The sequence below is a fragment of the Oreochromis aureus genome, linkage group 22, assembly GCF_013358895.1.
Source record: "Oreochromis aureus strain Israel breed Guangdong linkage group 22, ZZ_aureus, whole genome shotgun sequence".
Lineage (NCBI taxonomy): Eukaryota > Metazoa > Chordata > Actinopteri > Cichliformes > Cichlidae > Oreochromis > Oreochromis aureus.
The window spans coordinates 14143633-14166469 of NC_052962.1; the positions used below are offsets into that span (position 1 = coordinate 14143633).

Sequence of the window (22837 nt, forward strand, 5' to 3'; positions counted from 1 at the left end):
ATTTTTCCACTGGCCAGTTCTTTATTTATACATGATAGTATTTATCCCCAAATTTGCTAATGTGTCAAGATATGAGACTCGAACATATAGACTGGGAAAAACAAAAACAAACAGTCTCTAATTTTTATGGTTGTTTCATTTTAACACAGAGAGACAGAATATTGCTTAAAAATCCAGAAAAAAAACATTACATGAAAGTTATAAACTCATTTGCATCTCTTTGAGTGAAATATGTATTTGATCCCCAGCATGACCAGAGACATTTATTTGTAATTAGTCACCAGGTTTGCACACATCTCAAGGGATTTTGGTCCATTCCTCTTTACAGAAACTCTAAAACCTTTAAATTTAGCTTTGGGTTGTTTGGACGAAGATTCAGCTTCCTCCACAGATGGGACTGAGATCTGGGCTCCATGACCTTACCTTGTTTTTTCTTTAGCCACTCTTTTGTTGCTGTGGAGACATGTTTTGGGTCACTGTCATGCTGGAAGTCCCATCCAATTCAATTCAATTTTATTTACACAGCGCCAAATCACAACAACAGACACCTCAAGGTGCTTTATATTGTAAGGTAGACCCTACAATTATACATAGAGAGAAAAACCCAACAATCAAATGACCCCCTTATGAGCAAGCACTTTGGCGACAGTGGGAAGGAAAAACTCCCTTTTAACAGGAAGAAACCTCCAGCAGAACCAGCCTCAGGGAGGGGCGGCAATCTGCTGCGGTGTGAGAAGGAAGGCAGAATAAAATACATGCTTTGGAAGAGAGCCAGAGATTAATAACAAGTATGATTCACTGCAGAGAGGTCTATTAACACATAGTGAGTAGGAAAGGTGACTGAAGAAGAAATACTCAGTGAATCATGGGAATGCCCCAGCAGTCTACACCTACTGCAGCATAACTAAGGGAGGATCCATGATTCACCTTCAGTGTTGTGGCTTAGGGAATGAGGCCCTGTCCACTGGTTTCTCAGTGCAGTGAGGTTTTCCTGTACCCTTAGCAGAAATACAGTCCCAAAACTTAATGTTTCCACCTCTGTGCTTCACTATGGGGATGGTGTTTTTTGGGTTATACTCAACATTTCTCTTCCAAACTTAAGATGGGCCTTCATGAGCAGGGGGACTTGTAATCCTGCAACATTTCAGTCCATTATGGGGGAGTGTGTTATCCATAGTGTTCTTGGTGATTGCCGTAAAACTTCCTTCAGATCATTAACAAGCTCCTCCCGTGTAGTTTTGGGCTGATCCACCACCTTTCTAATGATCATCCTCACCCTATGAGCCAAGACCTTGTACGGAGCTCAAGACTGAGGACAAATGATGATTATTTTATATTTCTTCCATTTCTGAATATTTCCACCAGCAGTTGTCACATTCTCACCAAGTTTTTTGCCATTGGTCTTTTAGCCCATTTCAGCCTTGTGGAGGACCTGACGTCCTTTTATAGCTCTTTGGTTGTGGAGAAGTTTGGATGGAAGAAACTGATTAAGTGGACAGATGTGCTTTATACACATAACAAGTTGAGATCAGGACTATCTATAATTGATTGACTGATTAATTATATATGACCCGCACACAGCCTATCTGTGAAACTGAATTTAGGAGATCAAATGCTTATTTCACTCAATCACATGAAAATAAATTTATAACTTTATCTCATATGTTTTTTTCTGCGTTGTTGGTTGATATTCTATCGCTTTGCTGTTATAAAAATAGAGGCTGTTTATTTATAAGTGAGCAAACCTACAAATTCAGCAGGGGATCAGATAACTGTTTCCAACACTGCATCTTTATCGTTTGACTATCGAAGAACAAACAGCAGTAAATGTGCAAATACTTTATCTATATGTGTGACACAGCAGGTGTTTCTTGAACTTTCAGAGGGCTCCCAACATTAAAAAGCAGCTTTTCCATGGTGTCTCAAAGCTACAGATGAGTTGCAGTGTCTTAGCATGCACTGGTGTTGTGAGACACATCACCTGGAAGAGTGTGGAACGCCGGTCAGTTATGGCCAGGACCGCTGACATCCAGGTTAACGCTAGCAGCGGGAGAACCACACAGGAGCTCCACAGAGATGCCCTGTCAGAGAAGAAAGAAGGAGACAGAGGTCGGGGCAGAGGAGGAGGAAAGGGGGGAATGAACAAGGGATTCAGTCTCAAACCAAATCAGATGAGTCATATCTGGTAAGTCACATAACTCAACTTCTCACACACATACACTCATGTAAACATGGAGATGAGTCATAGGTTCAGCAGTGGGCAATTTGAAACTGATTGGCACACTGGGATTTGAATCAGACTTAATATTCTCACCGATAAATGGAAGATGATGTGTAATCATGTAGATAGTTTTGGGACTGGCAGTTGCTCACAATTACATAGTTGATGCACACTAAGTGCCATGCTGGTAGACTGTGAAGACAATGGGCAGAAGCCCACCGAGCAGGGGGAAGCCAAGTCACTGACAAGTACTGACATGGGGTTTCTGAGGTACAAGAGTGTGTGTGCGTGTCTGACTGTAATGCCACAAAGATAGACACCAATTTAAAATGTTCATGCTGTCTGAGCACATATTCACGGTTTTATAACTGTCAAATAAAAAAGACGGACAGCTCCGTCTAGCTACATGGAAAAATACGCACGTCCCTGTTGATGTGCAAAACGAGCAAAAGCGAATAAAGAACAATAAATTATAGTGATGTAACTGCTCTCCTCCTGTGAACTCCCTGTGGTGCTGACTGCGGTTGTAACCAAACGTCATAATCCAGCAGAGCAACAAACTACAAGAAATTTTTACATAAAAGAAATAAAAATAAGTAAAACAGAGGTATGATTCATATGAATTGAATGTTCCATAAGACTAATAAAGCTGATCCTACGTTTTGCATATTAAAGTAGCATCTTTTGCCCATCACTAATAAATCAATCTTGTGTGTGTGTGTGTGTTTGTGTGTGTGTGTTCTTTGCCTTGACAACTTATACAGTCTAGCTGGTGATAACTGTCAGGTAAATGTCAAAGTAAGCAAGTAAGTAAACCACCTGAAGTCCAATATGACTTGTATATGTCTGAGACTTAGGTATAAGGAACAATGACTATTGGATGGTTTGGAAATTCATACAAGTTTGCTATTCTACTTCTTTTCTGAGCCAATATGTAGTGATAGAGTCGACTTGTCTTTAGCAAGGATCTAGGCAAATGAAAAACATGAAAAATCACCCTGTGTGTGAACGTTTTTAGGTCTTCCTGATTATGAAACCATTAAAACAAAAGAAACAATCCAGTGTTTGAAAAGAAACTGCTATGAATCTTTTTTAGCAAAAGCTCAGCGAAACATTGTCAAAGAAAACACATCTAACAACACATTTAAAAATTTTTTAAGTGATTTTTTAAAATTTTATTTCCTTGATTTTTAGTAGCAGTCTATGTATTTCTTTTTAATCAGTTTTATTAATGGTTACAATGAGATTTGGATTGTAAATAATCCTATTTATCTTACTTGGCCTTTGTGCAGCCCCTCAGCTCACCCATTGTTTTAAACAAGCTGTTTTAACTCTTCTTCATCTGTTTAAGTCAACTTTTTTTGTTTGTTTCTGATTGGCCTGCCCATTAAAAGCAGGAGGTTTGAACAACAGGCGGGTGGGGCTTATGTGCTCACAGAGAGAAAACTCTTTTTTTGTCATTATAATAAGAATGGCACCTTATTAAACACATACACCACTAAACATATCCTAAACTTGGAGTCAGGTTTTCCTTTTTCTCACATGTATGTGATATTACGTGTGTTACTGTTAATATTTACATGATCTGGTTAATATGAAATCCACGTTTATGCAAGTACACTACCCAAATAGTTTGCTTCATTAACAACCTTTCTAAACATTGTGTAACACAAACATGTTTAAAACAAACTTCTAAATATGATTCACAAATATAGCTTGACAGGGGTCAGATTTGCTTAGTGCAACCAGAGGAAATACCACTTTGGATGAAAACATGATCTCATTAAATTGCAGCGATAGTAGAGCAGGTGTTTTTCCTTTCATTACTTAGCCAGATCCTGCATCATAACTGAAAGCCAGAGATTAAAAAAGATGTAGGAGAGTGAGGGTAATGGAGAGAAAGCGATAGAGAGGTGAAGATGGACTAACATGGCGCTGCTGGCAGTCGAGTTGGACATAGCGGTGCTTGAGATCACGCCACACTTGGAGCATTTCAGGAGCAGTCGGCTACGCGCCTCCGCTGGGACACTTTAGGACATGTACAGACATACATACATAAACACATACACGCACACACCCATGTGAAGAGGACAGGAGGTAGGTAAGGGTGTGGGATGTGTGGGAAGGACAAGTACCAGTTATGACAACAGGTGAATGTGCCGGTGTCACAGTTGCAAAATAACCAAGAGGAAAAAGTAAAGAAAAATAAACATAAAGAGAGAAAGTGGACACAACAAAGAGAGGAAATAAAAAGAAAAAAAAGAGAGGGGAGAAAGGGGGGAGGAGAAAAGAAAGAAAGGAAAAATTAAAAACAGGTCTTAAAAAGTAGCAGCAATGAAAAACAGTCAGAATACAAAGATCGATTCAGAGCAAGTAGAGAGAACATGAGAGACGGACATTGTAATGTTACAGCAATCATGTGGATTAACAGATTACAGTGATGCAGACAGGAAGTACTGGTGCAAGTACCAAAAATATATTCCCCGGCTAGTGCAAGCAGGTCTTTGTGTGTGTTTTTATTTATATATTTATTTATTTTTTATCTCGTTTTTTTATATCACTGTGCAAAAGTGAAGCTTTCTGACTCCTTTGGTTGTTTACTTACTTACAGTCGACCACTCAGACAGAAAGAGAGAGTGAATGTGCGCACGCTTGCGTGTGTGAATTACTGAATTTGAGTATATACATGCGAGCAGAGAATGATGGGGCAGTACGTTGCTATGCTACATTAGCGTCCCATCACAGCTCATTGCCTTGTTGCCAGCCACATCCCCATGGCTTCATAAGGAAATACATTACGCTAATGACAGCTTGTCCTGTTAGCAACACGATCAACTGAGGTGCGTGTGTGTGTCTGTGTGTATGTGTGAGCATTTTATTTCTGTGAACACACTTCTGAGAATCGGGGGACGAAATGTGCTTACTGCTCGGATAAGGCCAAGGACTTTTCATGCGACAAAGAAGGATACACCTGTTCGTGTGTATTTTCGTGTGCGCGTAGGTGTGTTTGTACACAGCGACTGGTTTAATCTCAGGTTGCATCACCGGGTAACAAAAGCTAATCAACCCCCTGGAGAGCAGAGCTGTACTGTTAACCCTTGAAGCTATGAACAAATTAGAAGTTCCATTTGTGCACTACTGTATAGACGTTGGAGGAAATGCAATGGCATAAAGAAAAAAAAGGAGAACAAATGATGAAATCAATAGGTGTAAAAATTAAAACGTGGATTTTTAGATGTGGGAATGCCATTCAGAATGAGAAAGATGATGAGCGCTGCGAACTACTTTAATACAAACAACGGTAGAGCTAGAGACATATGCCTGTATATTGTGTGTATGTGTGTGGGTTAGGATTCAATAGTATATAAGGTTTAATCCACATAATCCAGGTATTTATTGAATGTAATTAGATTTCCATCTGCCACTGATTTTCACATCCACTTTATTCGGCGATGTCACTTCAAGCACACAAAACTAGATGGGTAGCGTATGTCGAAGCGAAGTAAAATGCATTGCACAGAGCAACAAAACACAACAGATGTCTTGTCATTTTGTTGCCAAATTGGATCATATTTTTTCTGTTTCTTTTCCTTTTTTTGGATAATTTTTACTGAAGGCACAGATGTACAGGTAGGTGTACGTGCTCAGACCCTCGAAAGCATTTCTAGTTAATTGCCATGAATACTTTGTGCTCCTAAGTTTGTCTGACAGCAGGGAAAATGTAACTAATGCAGCAAATGTGCGTGGATGGACGTGTGTGTGTGTCTGTGTGTAAGTATGTGTGTGAAGTGCAGGCAACTTACCCAGCACGCTGCTTTTTAGACTTGTCTGAGATGCCGTCTCGAGACATGAGCTTGTTAAACACCACGATTCCAATAAGCATATTCACCTGAGAGACAGAGACACATTGCTGTGATACAAGAGTCGACAACAGGCGATCAAATGGCTTTGTATGCTTTTTTATTAATGTTTCACAAGGTTGAAAACAACTTTGTAACAGCCTCATAGACCAAGTTGATCACTAATTATCAATAAAATTAATGTTTATAAGACATTAGTAATGATATATTTTATCTTTACCACTTTATGTTTTTGATAGCATTTGCATGTGTGTCATCACTCTGTAAACATTCGATAGCTCAAAAAGTTTTGAATGAATTTTGATAAAACTCTGTAGGGATGTAGAGTGGGGTCACATCAACAAGCCATTAAAAATTTGTTTACATTACCAAGGTCTTCCAGGTCAACTTAAAGATTTATTGATTGAAAATTGACAAAAAGCCATAAAACTATGATTCGTATAGAAAGTGCCATATAAAGATTTTAAATATCATGTCACATCTGACCTCTGACCTCTTCTTTGAGGTTAATAGATTGATAATAATAAGTGATATTAACGTTACAGAGCTATTTATAGCAATGTTTCCTGCTGCCATTGTTTGTGTTGACAACATACAGGCATACAGAGAATGACATATGAGGATTCTAAATATTATACCATTATATTATATCTTTGCTATGTATACTGCAGTAACGGTTATAAGAGTTTAAATACATAACAATTTGAATAGATGGTGGTTTGTGAACTTTTACAAAAAAAAATACGTATTTATTACTAAACATTTAAGTGAATTTACTAAACAATGAATGCTACACATGAGTTTTATCTACATAAAAAAATACAAATAATAATAATCATACTAAAAATGATGTCTGTCTGTATCTTAAAATGGGTTTCACAGGGCAAATAACAAAAGCTTGTACTTTTACTTATTTTTACTGCACTACAAACTTCTTAGTCTTTTAAAAAAGGCCAAAGAAACAAAAACGAATATCTAGAAGATACAACACTATTCCCCTAAGAGTAAATACTGTCCAGGGAGAGTGAGCTGACTTGGCCTTGGGGTCGGTTGAATAAAAACATCTATTTATGAACTATACAAACTATTATGTATACTATTAAAGCCAAGCAGAGGCTTTTTTCGAAAGGTTTTATTACTTACTAATTCCTACGTCAAATGATGTCATGCTTCAACTGCCCTAACCCTAACAAAATCTAGACAATCAACATATTAAGTTACATGAACAAATTCAGCTTTAATTTGGTGAATTGAAGGTAAAAGACATTCCTTTCATTGGTTTCAGCCTACTCCTTCTATCCACATAGCACAGGACAAAAGTTTTACATTTCTAAAGCAAATAAAATAAAACTAAAACCAAATCCAACTTTGCTTTGACTTTGGAGAATTGCACTCATTATAAAGAAAAAACTAAACTTTCAGCTCACTGTTGTTTTTTTTTTTTAAATGAGCAGGTTCTGTACTTTTTTTAACCTATAATTACGGCAGTTCTGAAACAGGGCTATTTGCAAAAAAAAGCATTAAAAAACTGCTTCTCATACTTGTTTCTCTTACTAATGAGGAGTCCGTTGTTAAGCCTGCCAAACATCTGGGTTATAGCGGTGACCCAGTGATACAGATTCAATAAGACACACTCGCACACGGCTCTGAGCCGAGGCTTGCCACATGTAGACCCCTTCTACTTTGAAATCCTGCCCATGTGGGAGATTTTCTGTGCTAGCGACATGTTCGTCATAATCCTGATGGCCAGCATTCACTCATACGCTTTCTTCCATCAGCCATGGGTTTCTCTGCCTATTCTTTGTTTGATCGTTTATCAGGTTCTTTGGGAAGTCTGCTGGAGGAGCGAGCGGTGTAAGTGACAAGTGATTTTCACACCCTGATGCGTACCTACACAGCTCCTACAATGCATTCCTATTCTTACCAAGCTCTTAAACTGAATGTCTGCCTGAATACCTCCTTCAGCTCATGCCAAGAGCTACTACTAGCTAAGAGGAAAAATTCCATATGCTGAAAACATGTCTGCCAAAAATTACAACCACTAAGCGGCTGAACAGTTAGAGTCTGACATACACGTACAATGTTAAATATTTGGTTTTCACATCCTTTGCAGAAGCCTAATTTCAGCTAAAATCCCAATTCTTATAAATGAAATGTGAAATACTCATATTTCCTTTCATTGCATATGATGATAATGATAATAATAATACTAATACTACTACTGCTAATAATAATAATAATAAAAATAATAATAATATGTCATTATCTGGTAGATGACACTTTGCATGACAGATATATTGAATTATAGAGTGTGTAGTGATTTAAACATATACAGTCAATCACAGAGCCTTCCTGATCAGTTTAGTCAGTCTGTTGGTGTCTCCAGCTCCGATGCTGCTCCCCCAGCAGACCACAGCAAAGTACACTGTGCTCGCCACAACTGAGTGATTGAAAGTTTCCGTCATTTTACTGCACACATTGATGGATCTCAGGTTCCTCAGGAAAAAGAGCCTGCTCATCCCATTTCTTTAGTATACAGCTTCTGTTTGGTCTTCCAGTTCAGTCTGTTGTCACTGTGGATGCCCAGGTACTGGGTACTCCTCCACCACATTAATATCATATGCCATCACAGACAAAGCTGTGTTGCGGTCCTCGTCCCTCTGGAGTCGATCGCCGTCTCTCTGGTCTCATTCACATTCAGAAGCAGATGACTTCTGCCACATCGCTCCACAAAAACATCCACTAGCGCTCTGTACGTCTCCTCCTACCCATCACTAATATATCCAAACACTAGAACTGTCAAGAGTATTTGCGTATGTGGCATGACCTGGAGTTGTACTGAGTCTGAGGTGTACAAGGTGAACAGAAATGGAGACAGCACAGTCCCCAGTGGAGCTCCTGTACTGCACATCACCAAACCAGACAGAGCATTTGGTGGATCGTCAGTATGGTACATGTGGCATTTACAATTCATTAAAAAAAAAAATCTCTTTCTCTGATCTCTTTCAGTCTCGCGTGTGCTACTGACAACTACCTACAACGTGCCAGACTGTGAGAGCACCATTGTCATGCCAGTCATGTCTGGCCCAGGCCCTGTGAGTCAGCACCATCCTGCTCAGCTATTTGCCCAAGGCCAGGTTCATTAATTAGAGAAGAGTCCTGTGGGAAGGTCTGTGTTTCTCTGCCCAACGCCCTACTCTCATTACAGCTGTTTGTTAGAGTGCGGCCCCAGCAACAACACCAGGGGGCCAGGTACCACGTAGCAGCTGGGGTGTGGAGCGTACTTTGACATTGTGGAGGAGAAAAGCTGGAAGCACACCAAGACATACTAGGCACTGCAAAATAACTTTAAGCAATACAGTTGGTGGGTTTTATGAAACTGCTCCAACTTTCGAAACTTGAATGTTTAACTTTCATTTCATCTTATAACTTATTCAAATACGCTTTTTTAGAGTCATGCATTTTGCATTTTTTTAAATAAAGCAGCAGCCTCGCGAGTATTTATAGTGTTTATACAAGTGTACAAACACTATTTAATATTTTCAATTAAAGGAATGCGATTTATTACTGTTTTGCATTCACTTTCAGACTAAGTAACCTTTAAATAATAACAGTGGCATTGCAAGACACTAGATTAACATAAAGATGAATATTCAGCACCACATAATCCTGTATTCCCTTGTGCCTCAAACTGCAGCTTGCAGAAACTGTCTAACTGCTGTTTGCTTGTCAGGGATTTACTTCAAAATCATGCATATCACTCAGCACACCTGTGCTGTCTGATCCATGTTTCCTTTCTGACGTGTACTGTATGGTACATGTGCAAACAACAGAGGAAAAGAAGCTATAAACGGACACACACAACAGCAACGCCAGTGGCAGCAATTACCAAACTTTAATGCCCCATACAGGCTTATTAAGCTTAGTGGTGGCAATATCTACCCAGGGATCCATTTAGGAGAAATTAGCTGAGCCACATACAGCAGCACACAAAAGCAGATGATTAAAATGCCTCTGAGATGCAATCAATGCACTCAGTTTTGCTGTAGTACAACACAGAAGTATATTTACTTCAACATAAAACCGTCTGCTTTATGGCAACTGGCAAAAATGAAGAAAGCGCACATTATTACGTTCTGTGGAACACCAGTTAGTCGCATATTTAGATCTGAAAACACTTTTGGACCATATTAAAACATTGGCTACAGTGCCCTACGCTTTGAAAATGCATATAACAGTGAGAGATTCGGGGCTAGAACTGCGATGGAGGTCCACTCTTGCGCTGCATTGCCGGCAGCTCTTGTCAGCTAGAATATGTTTTTATTTTTTTCTGGGCTGACATTTTAGACTCAGCGATCAAAGCGCTCAGCTCATCATTGTGTCGTGTACACCCTGGGTGTGTATGCTTACATGTGCATGTGCGAGTGAGGAAAACCCTCAGAGGTCAACATGCATTTGCTTTAATGCCCCAAGCTTGGAGGCTAACTTTGCAAAAATATTTGGAGAATATTTGTGCCGTGTGACCACAGAGAGAGGCCGGCTGGCCGAGAGGAAGGGAACTTCGTCACGTGGATGGAACCTGAATCCTCCCTTAGTCACGCTGCAATAGGCCAAGGCTCCTGATGGCTTCCCGAGATGCACTGAGTGTTCATTTACCCTTTTTTTAATTCTATATGTGTTTATAGACCACCGTTTATACACTATTACTAGGGCTGCACGATTTTGCATAAAATGAGAATCACGATTTTTTTGCTTAGAATTGAGATCACGATTCTCTCACGATTTTCTTTTCCAATATAAATATTTATTGCACTTATTAACTGCACATCAACTTCGTAACAGTTGAAACTGAACATAAAAACAATAAATAAACATAAAAAAAATAAATGCCTCACATTTTGTGGTTGCCGCAAAATGTTGTACTGCTTGTAAATCCGTCTCCACCGTTGCTCGACACTGCGTGTATAGAGCAGGTAATGCAACAATAGAAAAATAGTTGCGGGACGGCACTGTGAAGCGTTTGTCTAGGGCAGGGGTCTCCAATCTCAGTCCACGAGGGCCGGTGTCCCTGCAGGTTTTAGATCTCACCCTGGGTCAACACACCTGAATCACATGATTAGATCATTACCAGGCCTCTGGAGAACTTCAAGACATGTTGAGAAGGTAATTTATCCATTTAAATCAGCTGTGATGGATCAAGGACACATCGAAAACCTGCAGGGACACCGGCCCTCGTGGACCGAGATTGGGGACCCCTGGTCTAGGGTGTTGATCATTTTCCTAAATCCCTCGTTTTGCACAGTGTTGATATATCTTTGGTCAGGTGATAAGTAATAGCCTCCGTAATTTCTTTGTGCCTGCGGGAGTTCGACGTGTATAGGGAAGCGCTGTATAAGGTTCCCGTTATTGATGTTTGGCTGGTTGACCAGGACGGATTTTCTCCTGTCACTTTCTCGTCATCCCTGACGTGTTCTCCGTTGTTTTTTCCCTGCCAATTTGAGCATCACGGCACAGCTTCTGTATCACGTGGTATAAGGCTCCGCCCTTGTCATTTGTTGAGCAGGAAGAGGGAGCGCTTGTTTTCATGCAGATTACGTCCCGGATCAAAATGCGGTACAATCGTCGTCGTTTTTTTTTTTTTTTTTTTTTTTAAATCGTTGTCATTTGGAAATGAGATCGCACATAAGTATGAATCGAGATCGCGATTTTTTTAACGATTAATCGTGCAGCCCTAACTATTACTAAACTCTGAATCTCTTCCAGTGTGGATTTTGTCCCATCTCCAACTGCTCACAACAGATGGCTGCCCCTCTCCCTGACCCTGGTTTTCTGCTCCTGTTAAAAGGGAGTTTTTCCTTCCCGCTGTCGCTTATTGCTTGCTCACAGGGGAACGTCTGGTTGTTTGATTTTTCTCTATTATTGTAGGGTGTTTATCTTGCAGTATAAAGTGCCTTGAGGCAACCATTGTTGTGATTTGGTGCTATATAACTAAAACTGAACTGAACTGAAGCAGGTACATTGGACAGACTCACCAATACAATGACAGCAGCTGGCCCAACAAAGGCATAAAGCAGACCGCCTTCCAACGATAGCCAGCAACTAATAGAGGAAAAAAAAGAAAAAAGGAGAGGTGTTAAAAAGTGCATAAACACAGTAAAATCACAGCATGTAAAATATCACGTCGCCAGATTCCGGTCTCACATTTCACTTACTGTGAGTGCCAAGTCCTTAACAAAAACAAGTAGACATTCAATTAAGTATCACATTAACTCCAAATTTCCTTGGTGAGGGATAAAGCCTTTCAATGTGTGGTTAAGTGCCTCTTTCTGTAAATAATGCCCTCAGTGCTGAGCAAATTTATTATGTACATTACCTAAAACATATCCTCAAACTGGAAATTTTATTTGGTTTTTGCAAGCTAGTGAGACTTAATGAGTTTAAATGTGTCCTCCAGTAATGTCATCAGAGCACGCGGAAACCCCTCTGTCATCTTAATTACAGCTCAATAAAGAGAAAGCTTAAGATGAAAAAAAAAAAAACACCAAAAACTCCACAAAGCCCTCACATTAATGATATGTTAAGTAAAATACAAGGAAATAAACCTTTTTAAGATGCATTTTTATTGACTGGGTATGTAATAAAGCTTTTTTGTGTGCATTTTGCTTAAAGGTCAGCCTAGCTGACTTGGATTTTCATATTCTTGAACAAAACATTCAAATCATGCTTTACCTGTTTGACGTGGTTATTGAAATGCCTTAAAGGTCATTTTGCGCTCACACTTGACAGCGAGGAGATTAATTTTATATTGAAGGACCTTAAAACTATTAGTTTCTCACTTGAATGACAGAAACAAGCGATTTGGCCCTGAGCTGGAATAGGTTTCTTAATTTATGAGCAAATTTAAAAACTCTGAAATCAAAATCTTTAATTGTTTTTTCAGCGGTGGAGTTGCTGGATATGGAGCCATTGCTATAATATCAAACATTAACAGAACCACAAAAATCAAAAGCCAATTAGCTGATTAGTTTTGGACGATTAAGGTTTTCACACATGACATGTAAATATGTTTTATTTAACCTGCTTTTTGGCTCAGAGCTCATTTTCAGAGGGTTAATGTGAACCTGCAGTGAACAGGACTGTCAATATTATATCATGCCCAATGAATAAGCAGCTAAGATGTGTTGCATATTGCACATAGTGCATGCTGGGACAGGCAACTGTCCTCCTGTGGCACAGAAGAAAGAAATATACTATAGTAACTGATGATGACTGTTGATGTAAAACAATAGATTTGGGGTTTACACACTCAGCTGTTTATAACACACATGGAGTGCTTTGACTGAATAACCCAAATACATAAAATACTCGCCTATAAAATAAACTTTAGTTTGAACACCTCAGGGGAGGAAACACTTGCATGTTTTGAATCATCAGCAATGAGCCCAATGAATGGTACTCTACCTCTAGCTCACAGAAATGCATGGTTGAAGCTGGTATTTAGTGATGACATTCACATGCACTGAGACAAAGTCAGGAGGTCTGGAAGCAATACTCACTAGCTGGCTGTGCCGTAACCTCTCGCTCTGGTGAAACCCACTGACACTGCTACAACAAGGGCTGGAAGACCTACAGACAGACACGGAGAGAAAGATTAAAAGTGTGAGACAAAAGATAAAAGAGAGCCTTAGTGGGGACGATGAAGCATGTCGGCCCAATAAGATTTCCCAGTATGAACAACTCTATACGGCTCCTTTCATTAAAATGCTAAGCAGCCATGCAATAGAGTGTAATATGAATATATGATTCAAAGTGACTGGGTGCTCTATAGGTAACCCCAGCACTCTGTACTTCCTGACACGAGGTCTAGCTACAAGCATGAAAACTGGGCTTAGATAGATGGAAGTTATTTTAGTCATAGGTGACCCAAAACACACAGTGTGGGTGTGTGCAAGCAGCACCAGGAGTACTTGAGCATATGAGACTTAGAGGCAGTTTGTAAAAATGCGAGATATAACTAGGAGTGGTCAATAAGTCATACAATAATTAGCTAAATCAAGTGATTTGTGTGTGCGTGTGTGTGTGTGTGTGTGTGTGTGTGTGTATGTGTGTGTGTCTGCGCACAAATGAGAAGGAAAGAGAGTGAGACCGAGTGTTGCAGAATGCGTGCCAGAAAAAGAAGGAAATATGCCGGGCCCTGTAATGAGCTTGGCTCTGAAATATTCATGTAATTAACAAAGCTGCGATTATGGCTGCAAATGAAAAGCAATTAGAAAAAGTCACATTAACATTAACAAATAAGATGGTGGAGAGCCAGGCCGATCCACTAACCAGCGAAGTTTCAATTAGTCAACATCATCAATCTAGCATTTAACTCTATGTAGGACGGCAAACCGCGCACCTACACTTCAGGCTTACACGGTCTGCTGCTAATCTAACGCAGATCCAGTCCCGCCCCGAAATCTCCCGTTGCCATGGCAACCGATTTCAATCACATAATTTGGGGAAGAAAATTGGGAAATGGACGAGAGGAGGATAAGCGGTTTGATCCTCTCCACTGTGCTCGACTGTTTCACGCTTTCTGTGTGCATCTGCAAGTGTGTCGGATAATTGAACAGCTGGCACGCGCCCCCGCCGTGTGCCCGGAGCCTTCCTCGCGTTCTGTGACTGCACAGCATATACATTTCGCTCTGTATCAAGTTAGGGCATCAGTGACTTGGCAGATTAGACCTGTGGGATCAATATCAAGTGAAATGAAATGGGTGTGGGGGCTGTGATTTTTTATTTTTTTTTGGTGCTATCTCACTGCTCATCTTGCTAGGGTTGTGCAGATGTTATCATATGTTTTGATTAACATCCCACCTAACATCCCTGCTGTCTGTTGAGTTATCAGGTCGTCTAGGTCACAGCATAATAGAGTGACATGCGCACAAACAGAGGTGGAAAAAAAAAGTGACATAGACTTACAGGCGGAGAGGAGAGAGTTTACCTGTAAAGAGTGACACCCTTTGAGAATGTGTATGCATGAGACAGCTTATACATGGGGCTTTGGCTGAGTTAGATAAAATTACAGTAGAAAGCTGTAATGAATGCCTTTTGGGAAATGAAGCAGCAAATGACGGCATACGGTGAAGAAAAATGGGATATAAATTAGAACGGAGCAAATGAAGATTGTTAAGCATAATACAGCCAACAATTTCAACACTATGGCATAATAAGCTGTTACATTTTCATGTAAAATAAGCCTGTCCTGCTGCTCTCCATCACCAATGCATGTCACACAAGAGTGCCTCAATCAGAATCCAATTCATGAAAGGGTCTTCATTTGCCACGCTGACAATCCTCTGGCATTCGAGGATAGTGGATGTTTTCGGTAAAAGAAACGGCAGACACCTTTATTATCAGCAAAGTGTAGTGAATGCCACCATTATATTGGATATGATAATTCATGCATTCTGCATTTTGAAACAAACGGTGTGCTTTCTTCGCTGGAATTCGCAAACGCGCCGGTCAAAGTGTTCAGATTTCTGGGAAAGTCATGGCAACGACAAATAAGCGCATAGCAATACATATTAATGCTTATGGAGGGGAGTCAGGGGAGAATTAATGAAGTCACTGTGTTTGTGCACTCAGCGTAATCAAATGTGCTTCGTGTGTACAGTCGTGCAGTGTTGGACTCGTGAACAAAAAAGTGACTTTTCGATAACTTTAACATTAAATGAAGATGGACGGTTGTTGCTTTTCAAACACTTCCAATCCAGTGACTTTCTAGTTGGTCGGCTTAAAAAAACAAAACACTTTTGGGGGTTCATTGAAGGCATTGAATCTCTAGTAAGTTAAAGACTCAGCTGGTCATTATTAACAAGTAGCTGTTACGGTGTTTCCAAAGTGCTTTGGTACATTGTTCTTTATATCAGGTGGTAAAGTTCTAAGGAGGGAAGATGCACTTCCCAAAGCAGATCATAAATGCAGGAATGCAATTAAACACAGCTGCAAAAGACTGTTTCTTACACAAAACCTTGAATTCGTGTGATGAAAAAAAAAATGTTTAAGTCAGTGAACAAGTCACCGAAACAGCCTTCAAAATAAAAAGTTCCTCTGACACTGTGAAAAACTAAGGTGGTCGAAATGTTTAGATGTTCTGTCAGAAAGACAGACAGACTCCCCCAGCTGCTGATTTCCAAACAGGTTTCTACTACTGACACTGAAAGCCTCGTGAGCCAGACTAGTATTATTCTGAGTATAACTGACAACAACTTTGCATCAAAGCAGCCCAGTTTGAAGATGCCTATATCTCCAGCAAACACGATGGAGCATTTGGTAATTGTCGTCTTCATTCGGCACACGGTTGACCTTGTAACATGTTTATCTGATCAGGATCCTCCACGTTCTCAAGTTGCTGGAACTACTACTCAGATTCTTTAAATGAGTTTGCCAAAAACGTGTGACTTTGCTTGGCAGATTTACATAATTTTAGAGACTTTTCTGCATGGAGTGTATGATGGTTTATACACTGAAATAATTCCAACATACTTTAGAAAGAGGCGAAAAAAAGAAAAGAGAAACTGTTCAGCTGTGAAGACGCGTTATCTATTTTGATCACAAAGACACAGAAAGCAGTAATTGTTCAAATTGTAGACAATTGGGCTTTGATTTGGCGAGATGTGATAAAACAATCGCAAGCGCTAACAATGAATGAGAAACGTTTTTTCTGCTGTGCGCAAGTAACAACATGTTGTGAATGATTTCACATATTGTTTTGACAACTTGAACTATCATTTAAGAAGCGAGAAAGACTGCGATGAAGAGAAGCGAGCTTCACCGGCTAAATGTATCTACAGTTGCAATTAAACAGACAAGAAACAGCAACAAAACGACAGAATGAATCAAAGATGCAGATTAGCAGAGCAGCATTTTGAAAAAAAAGGATGCTCTGTGTGCTGGAAATGAGAATCTTATCTTTTGAGGTTTTGCAGACATGTGATTGTCAACCATGTGATATTAACTTGTCTTTTGGACATGTGACAATCACAATAAAAAAGTAGAATGAAGTGCACAGTGCCCTAATCACACAAGCTTAGATGCTGGTCAGTGACCATCTGGCAACCACCTGTGGTTAGGGAAAAAATTGTGGTTGCTGGAGGTTGATGGCAGTTGCTGGGAAAATAATTGTTCATGCCCCAGTCACACAGGCCTACACACTGGTCAGTGACCCCCATTTATCCCTAGCAACACACCTGTCACTATAGGCAACCAATTTTACCCAGGAGGAACCAATGACATCCAGGAAATATACATTTTTTTCCCCCCTAGCAACCAATATGGCGTACAAATGTCGAGCAATATCACGTGAGAAAACTCAACAGGAATAATTTCAGGGGTCATGCATGCAAAGGGCTATTACAATCTTAGCCCAAATTTCAGGTAAATTTATGATCACATTTTTAACTCATACTATCTTGTCCCGCCTTCTCCTATCAGAAAAAAAACAACCTTAAAGCCCAAAATATATTTTTCTGTCAGTGAAAGCAGCTCGTGCTCCCTGTCTGAGTGAAAAGGTAGCTGTAATAATGTCAGATCAGCAAAGAATGTGGCCCCTTTAGCTTCTCTGTTCAAACAGGCAGAGTTTGGAAATGAAACTGTAATTATGGAGGAAAGTGAGTCGGTTTTATTACCACAGATCAGTGACATGGGCTGTGTCTGTGTGTGAGAATCACTCTGGTACAGTGCATGCCAGGAACCAAGAGATGATGGCACAAAGAAAATGCGACAGACTTGTATATCTATGGCAACTACTGTGAAAGCTACACTAGTTTAGCATATTGCTAAACATTCAGGTAGGCTCTATTAATTTTTTTCATCCACTATGTGGTGACCGAGCTTTAGGACCACAACAGCACTGCACATTGTTTTAAAGCGTGTGATACTGTGTGGACTCACCCCAGCCGAGGCACAGAAACCGCTTGCGAATGAGTCGTGACCTCATTTTGCCAATGACCGCCAGGTAGGACTGCCACGCCTCAGTCAGCACCCAGCAGAAGGACGCCAAGAAGAAGAAATGCAGGAAGGCAGCAGTCACAGTACAGAGGCCCTAGTGAATAAAGAAAGTTATCGAGAGAGACAAGGGATTACAACACACGGAGAGGTGCTATTTCAACAAACAAACAAACAAACAAAACGTTCTTAAGAGGAGACGTCACGAATCATCTTTTAGGGCTTGGCAGGGGAATATGAAACCTCCGCAAAATAGAAAGGACAAAGGCAAAAATACTGAGTGGAAGAACACGAGTTCAACCTGGCACTGCTGTGTGGTTGATCGATACTGACCACCACACAGTTCAGCCTTGCTTAGTCAGAGGACTTAGAATGCCTGCTTTGAGAACTCCACTGTATGAACTTTGTCTACTTCTGAACCCTGGTGGTTTTTGGCAGTTTTGTTTCTAGGCAATGGAGGCTTAGTCACAAGCACTATTATTGGAATCACAAGCATATGGACTAGACTTCCTGTGAAAATTCACGTGTAACTCAAAGAGCAGAAAGGCAATACCTTGCTAAGCGTTTGTGATTGTCCGACCAGAATTAATAAATTGGAGGCCAGGATGGAGAGGCAAAAATTCACCAAGATGATCGATCTCTCCGACCGGATATACCTAAAAGCAGAGAAACGAGAGACGGGAAAGAGGGAGAAATGACAGGCATGTGCGGTAAGCATTAATGACAGACTGATGGACTGAACAGTGACTTTCTGGACATTGCAGAGACATTAGCTTGAGTTTGCCATCTGCTGCGTGTAATCAAAATACAAACTAATCACCACCTCCCCCCCACCGTAGTTGAACCATTTGTTCCTTATTAGGCCTCATTGGAGTTTTTGGCAAAGCAAATGACAGACACAAAAGAGACTTTGCTAGTGAGAAAATGAACACTGTGAGCACAGTTGATGTATGAATACTGACACTGCCATTACTCTATCAAATGTGTCTCTCAGTGTGTGTGTATGTGTGTGTGTGTGCTCTCACCTCCAGAAGGCAGCATATATTAGCAGCAGGATGAGCAGAGCGGTGCAGGAGATGCCGCACCCCACCATAAGGGGCACAGAGGGCATGCTGGTAGGACCCATGTCCTAATAGCGGGAGGAAAGAACAGAAACAGGAGAGAGAGAGAGAGATGGATACTTCAGTGCAGTTGCAAGGCATTACAAGAGACATGTACCTGTATCAACAGTATCTTGTCAACAAAGCACATCTCAGTATATATCTGTTTGAACTTGAACGTGCTGGTCTTGTTATCGAGGTTCCAGTTGGTAGGAAACATACCCAAGCTGACTGATTAATGATGATGGCACTAATGCCACTGAAGTTGTATCAACTGTGACATCGACATTTTATAATGCTAACATGTCTATGAAAGCGAGCTCTGTGACCATCATTAAACACCAGATAACGTAATTGTTGCCGCTTTTCTGCTTTAAATATCCACCAACGACATGATAATCAGGAGCCACTGAGGAAATATAATTAACTGAAACAAAATTAAAAAATAAAGCTCACCTACAGCATCTTTTGCAGGACCAACTAATCCTTGCATTAAATTTACAGCATCAGTTTAATGAGGCTTAGTGTTAGTTTAGGCAGGCTACAAAAAGCTGAGCACTCTCCTTAAATATCACTTAATGCAGGGATGTCAAAGTAAACACTAAACTCCCTTTTATATCAGTGCAAAGACATTTAATTAAACATTCAATCGCTGGCATGTCTTATCACAAGAAAAAGACATGCAATTTCAACTATGCGTCTCAATTTTCAACATTGATAAATGTGTAAAATTACAGAAACGCTTCTGTTAGCTCATTGTCCAGATTGTGCTGTAATTATAATAATGTTCTTTTTTCCCTGTAGTAGAAAAAATTCTATATTAGATATAATAGTTACTCGTTATTCAGTTAGTTAGTTATCTAATTATTTATTAGTTAACTATTTGTTGTCATATGAATGGTATGAATAGTATAATTAATCTTTATCAATAGGAATCTATATGCATTCCTTCACATTTCCCAAAGCCTTTCAGTGGGCCATATTGGAGTCTTTGTCAGGCCAATTCTGGCCTCCCGGCCTTACGTTGGACACCCCTGAATTAATGTATACCATCCCACATGTGCTGATGACTCTGCTTTTTCCTTTCTACAAACCCACTCTCTCTGAGGCTTGTTGCTGTGTTTAAGCTGCTTTAGCCTGTCCACAGTTTCAGCACATCTGCAAGCTGCTTTACAACCCACCTCCGCCTCAGCTCTGCCTTTAAAGCTGTTAATTAATCAACCTGTTGTTACTGATGCCTGCTCTGTTCTATCCTGGGGAGTTAAAAGGTAGTGAGGTACCAGAACAGAGCTATTCCACCAAGTGTAAATGACTGCAGATTAAAATATGACTCTTCCTTCAAACCACTAGAATGAACTGTTTCTATGATGACTGACCAATGCTGCCAAGACACAGAGCTTACGCTGTATGATACAGCTTTGACAAACACTCAGTTTACACTTGCTGTGCACCAATTTTACACTCATTTGATGATTTCTTATGCGCGAGGGTAAAAGTACGAGACCACAGCGCATAATTAAGTGATTTAGGTCATGATGTACAGCGTACCTCTGCTCCTGAGGTGTGCCTTTGAAAGCATGAGGAACAGACAAATGAAGCCGCATGGAAAGCATGCACCCCGCCGCGTCCCAAATGGGCTTGATGTTTGGCCCGCTTTTAAGTTCTCAATCACACAATTTACCTCAATTTACCCCCCGTAGCGACTATCCTTCCCTTTCATCCCGAAGATTTATCACTGTACGTACCCGTGGCACAAGGTGTCTTTTACTGCAAATAAAGCGCATACTTGCACACATAGGCACATCCAGGCAGATGGGCTAAGTAATTGAAGGTAAGTGTTTAAGCTGCGTGTGCCTGTGTGTGTATTCGACTTGATCTGAATAGACGGAAGCATAAGACGAAGACTTCTTTATTCCCATCAGAAAGGAGAGGAGAATCCAACATGAAAAGAACGAGTAAGAGAGAAATTTAGAGAGGGAGATGGAGTAGGAAGAGCTAAGGACACGTAAGTAAAAGCAAAGAGTAGGAGGTGAGCGAAATAGATAGGGAGACCGAAAAAGCAAGAAAGTCAAAGCTTGTCTTTTAGTGGTTTTTTCCCCTGGCCCATCAAAGGAAGCCAATTTCTCCAGAGGAAAGCGGAATAGGCTGGAATACCAATACAGCACACACACAAACACACTGGGAGGGGAATGGAGGTGAAACATAATCAAAACTGCCTCATAGGAAAGGCGAGATCCACAAAAAAAAAGACAAAGAGGGCATATGACAAGCATCTGTTCTAGGAAAAAGGGAAGGGCCTAGAAGGAGAGCGAGAGGCAACAGAGACTCACTGTGTTTGATACTACGAAGAATGGAAGGTCAAAGGATACACAGGCACTTGTGTTTTTTGAGGTCTGACAGATCAAACACAGGGCGATGCATGGGGAATGACAAGCAGACAAGCGCATGCACGCACACAGGCACACACACTTAAAACAAGTCTGCAGGATCACCTTTTTTCCCTCTCAGTTTTTGATTCCCTGTCTTAAATGAGCCTCTTCTAGAAAACTAATGTGAACTAATGTAAAATGAACGATTCTCCCATTTGTAAGTGTGCTCTATATAAACCCCTCAAACTGTCCCTGAACTCTTCATCGTGTCAATTTGTCTAACAGAATTGTCTAAATTGGTGGCGGTTAGGTGTGTGATGAGATTAAGGGTTTATTTCATAATATGGAAGGATGCTACAATAAGGGGAAATGAAAAGAGGAAACGCCCACACAAACAGACACGCTCAAAAACACTAAACGTAACACATCGGGCCCGAGGCTACTGGCTCACACAGATGCCCTGCCCCAGATAGATATAGTGATATTTTGATGCAGTCGGAGGAGATGTGTGCCTGTGTTTTGTGCGTAAGAGAATAAAACAGAGTGCAGATTAGAAAGAGTGAGTGCGCTGAGGCTCTGCTGTATATGGCCAGGCTCCCCTGGGCAGATTGGCTACCATGTGATGGAGAAGATAGCTATTTTGAGCTCAGGAAGTTTAACCTACTTATCTCCTCTCACTCCTCCTCCCCACCCCCTCCTACCTATCTTGCTACCACCCACTCCCTCACTTCATCTCCCTCTCTTTGGCTCTCATTCTTCCCCTATTTTTTTCCTCCCCCCTACCTTCAGACTTGCTCCTCACTAGTGGCTTTCCATGTCCACCTGCACCAAAAGGCCTGTTTTCCATTAACTGTTCTTACAACTGGAAGAAAAACGTGAATATTGAACTTAGGAAGACTACATTTGTCATCTATGACTGATTAGAGAACTTCTGTTTAGTATCATTGTACACATACTGCAGCTGGTTGGTGAAGTGCTTAAAGTGCACAGAATTAATAACTATATGAACTGTGCTCTATAAGTGGACAGTAAAATTAGAAAATTCCTACAAAGATGGCAGTCCATTTCCATGAGTATGGTGGTCAGAGACGAAGGGCACCAGCAAACGGAAGAATTTATCCAGTATTTATTACAAAAATTTCACTTAACTGTATGTGTGTTCCTAGTGTTGAATTCCAAAGTAACATGATCAGATTAAGCTTTTCAGTACTGCAGTAAACACAGTGATTACGTTACAGTTTTCAGATACAATCTACAAGCTGGGCATATGGAAAGAAAAAGAACATCCTCGCAAGC

At 40.5% G+C, this 22837-nt stretch overlaps 1 protein-coding gene across 1 annotated transcript in view; it reads right to left on the reverse strand.

Moving 5' to 3' along the window:
- The window catches only part of adgrb2 (adhesion G protein-coupled receptor B2), a 170297-nt gene that overhangs the window by 31272 nt on the left and 116188 nt on the right, over positions 1–22837 (reverse strand). Inside the window, exons 16-23 of the mRNA XM_039605297.1 lie at positions 19098–19201; positions 18626–18728; positions 18019–18169; positions 13638–13707; positions 12114–12180; positions 6025–6110; positions 4151–4249; positions 1982–2081 (exon numbers count right to left, since the gene is read on the reverse strand). Coding sequence (XP_039461231.1) covers positions 1982–2081; positions 4151–4249; positions 6025–6110; positions 12114–12180; positions 13638–13707; positions 18019–18169; positions 18626–18728; positions 19098–19201 — 780 coding nt within the window. The remainder of the gene's footprint in view (positions 1–1981; positions 2082–4150; positions 4250–6024; positions 6111–12113; positions 12181–13637; positions 13708–18018; positions 18170–18625; positions 18729–19097; positions 19202–22837) is intronic.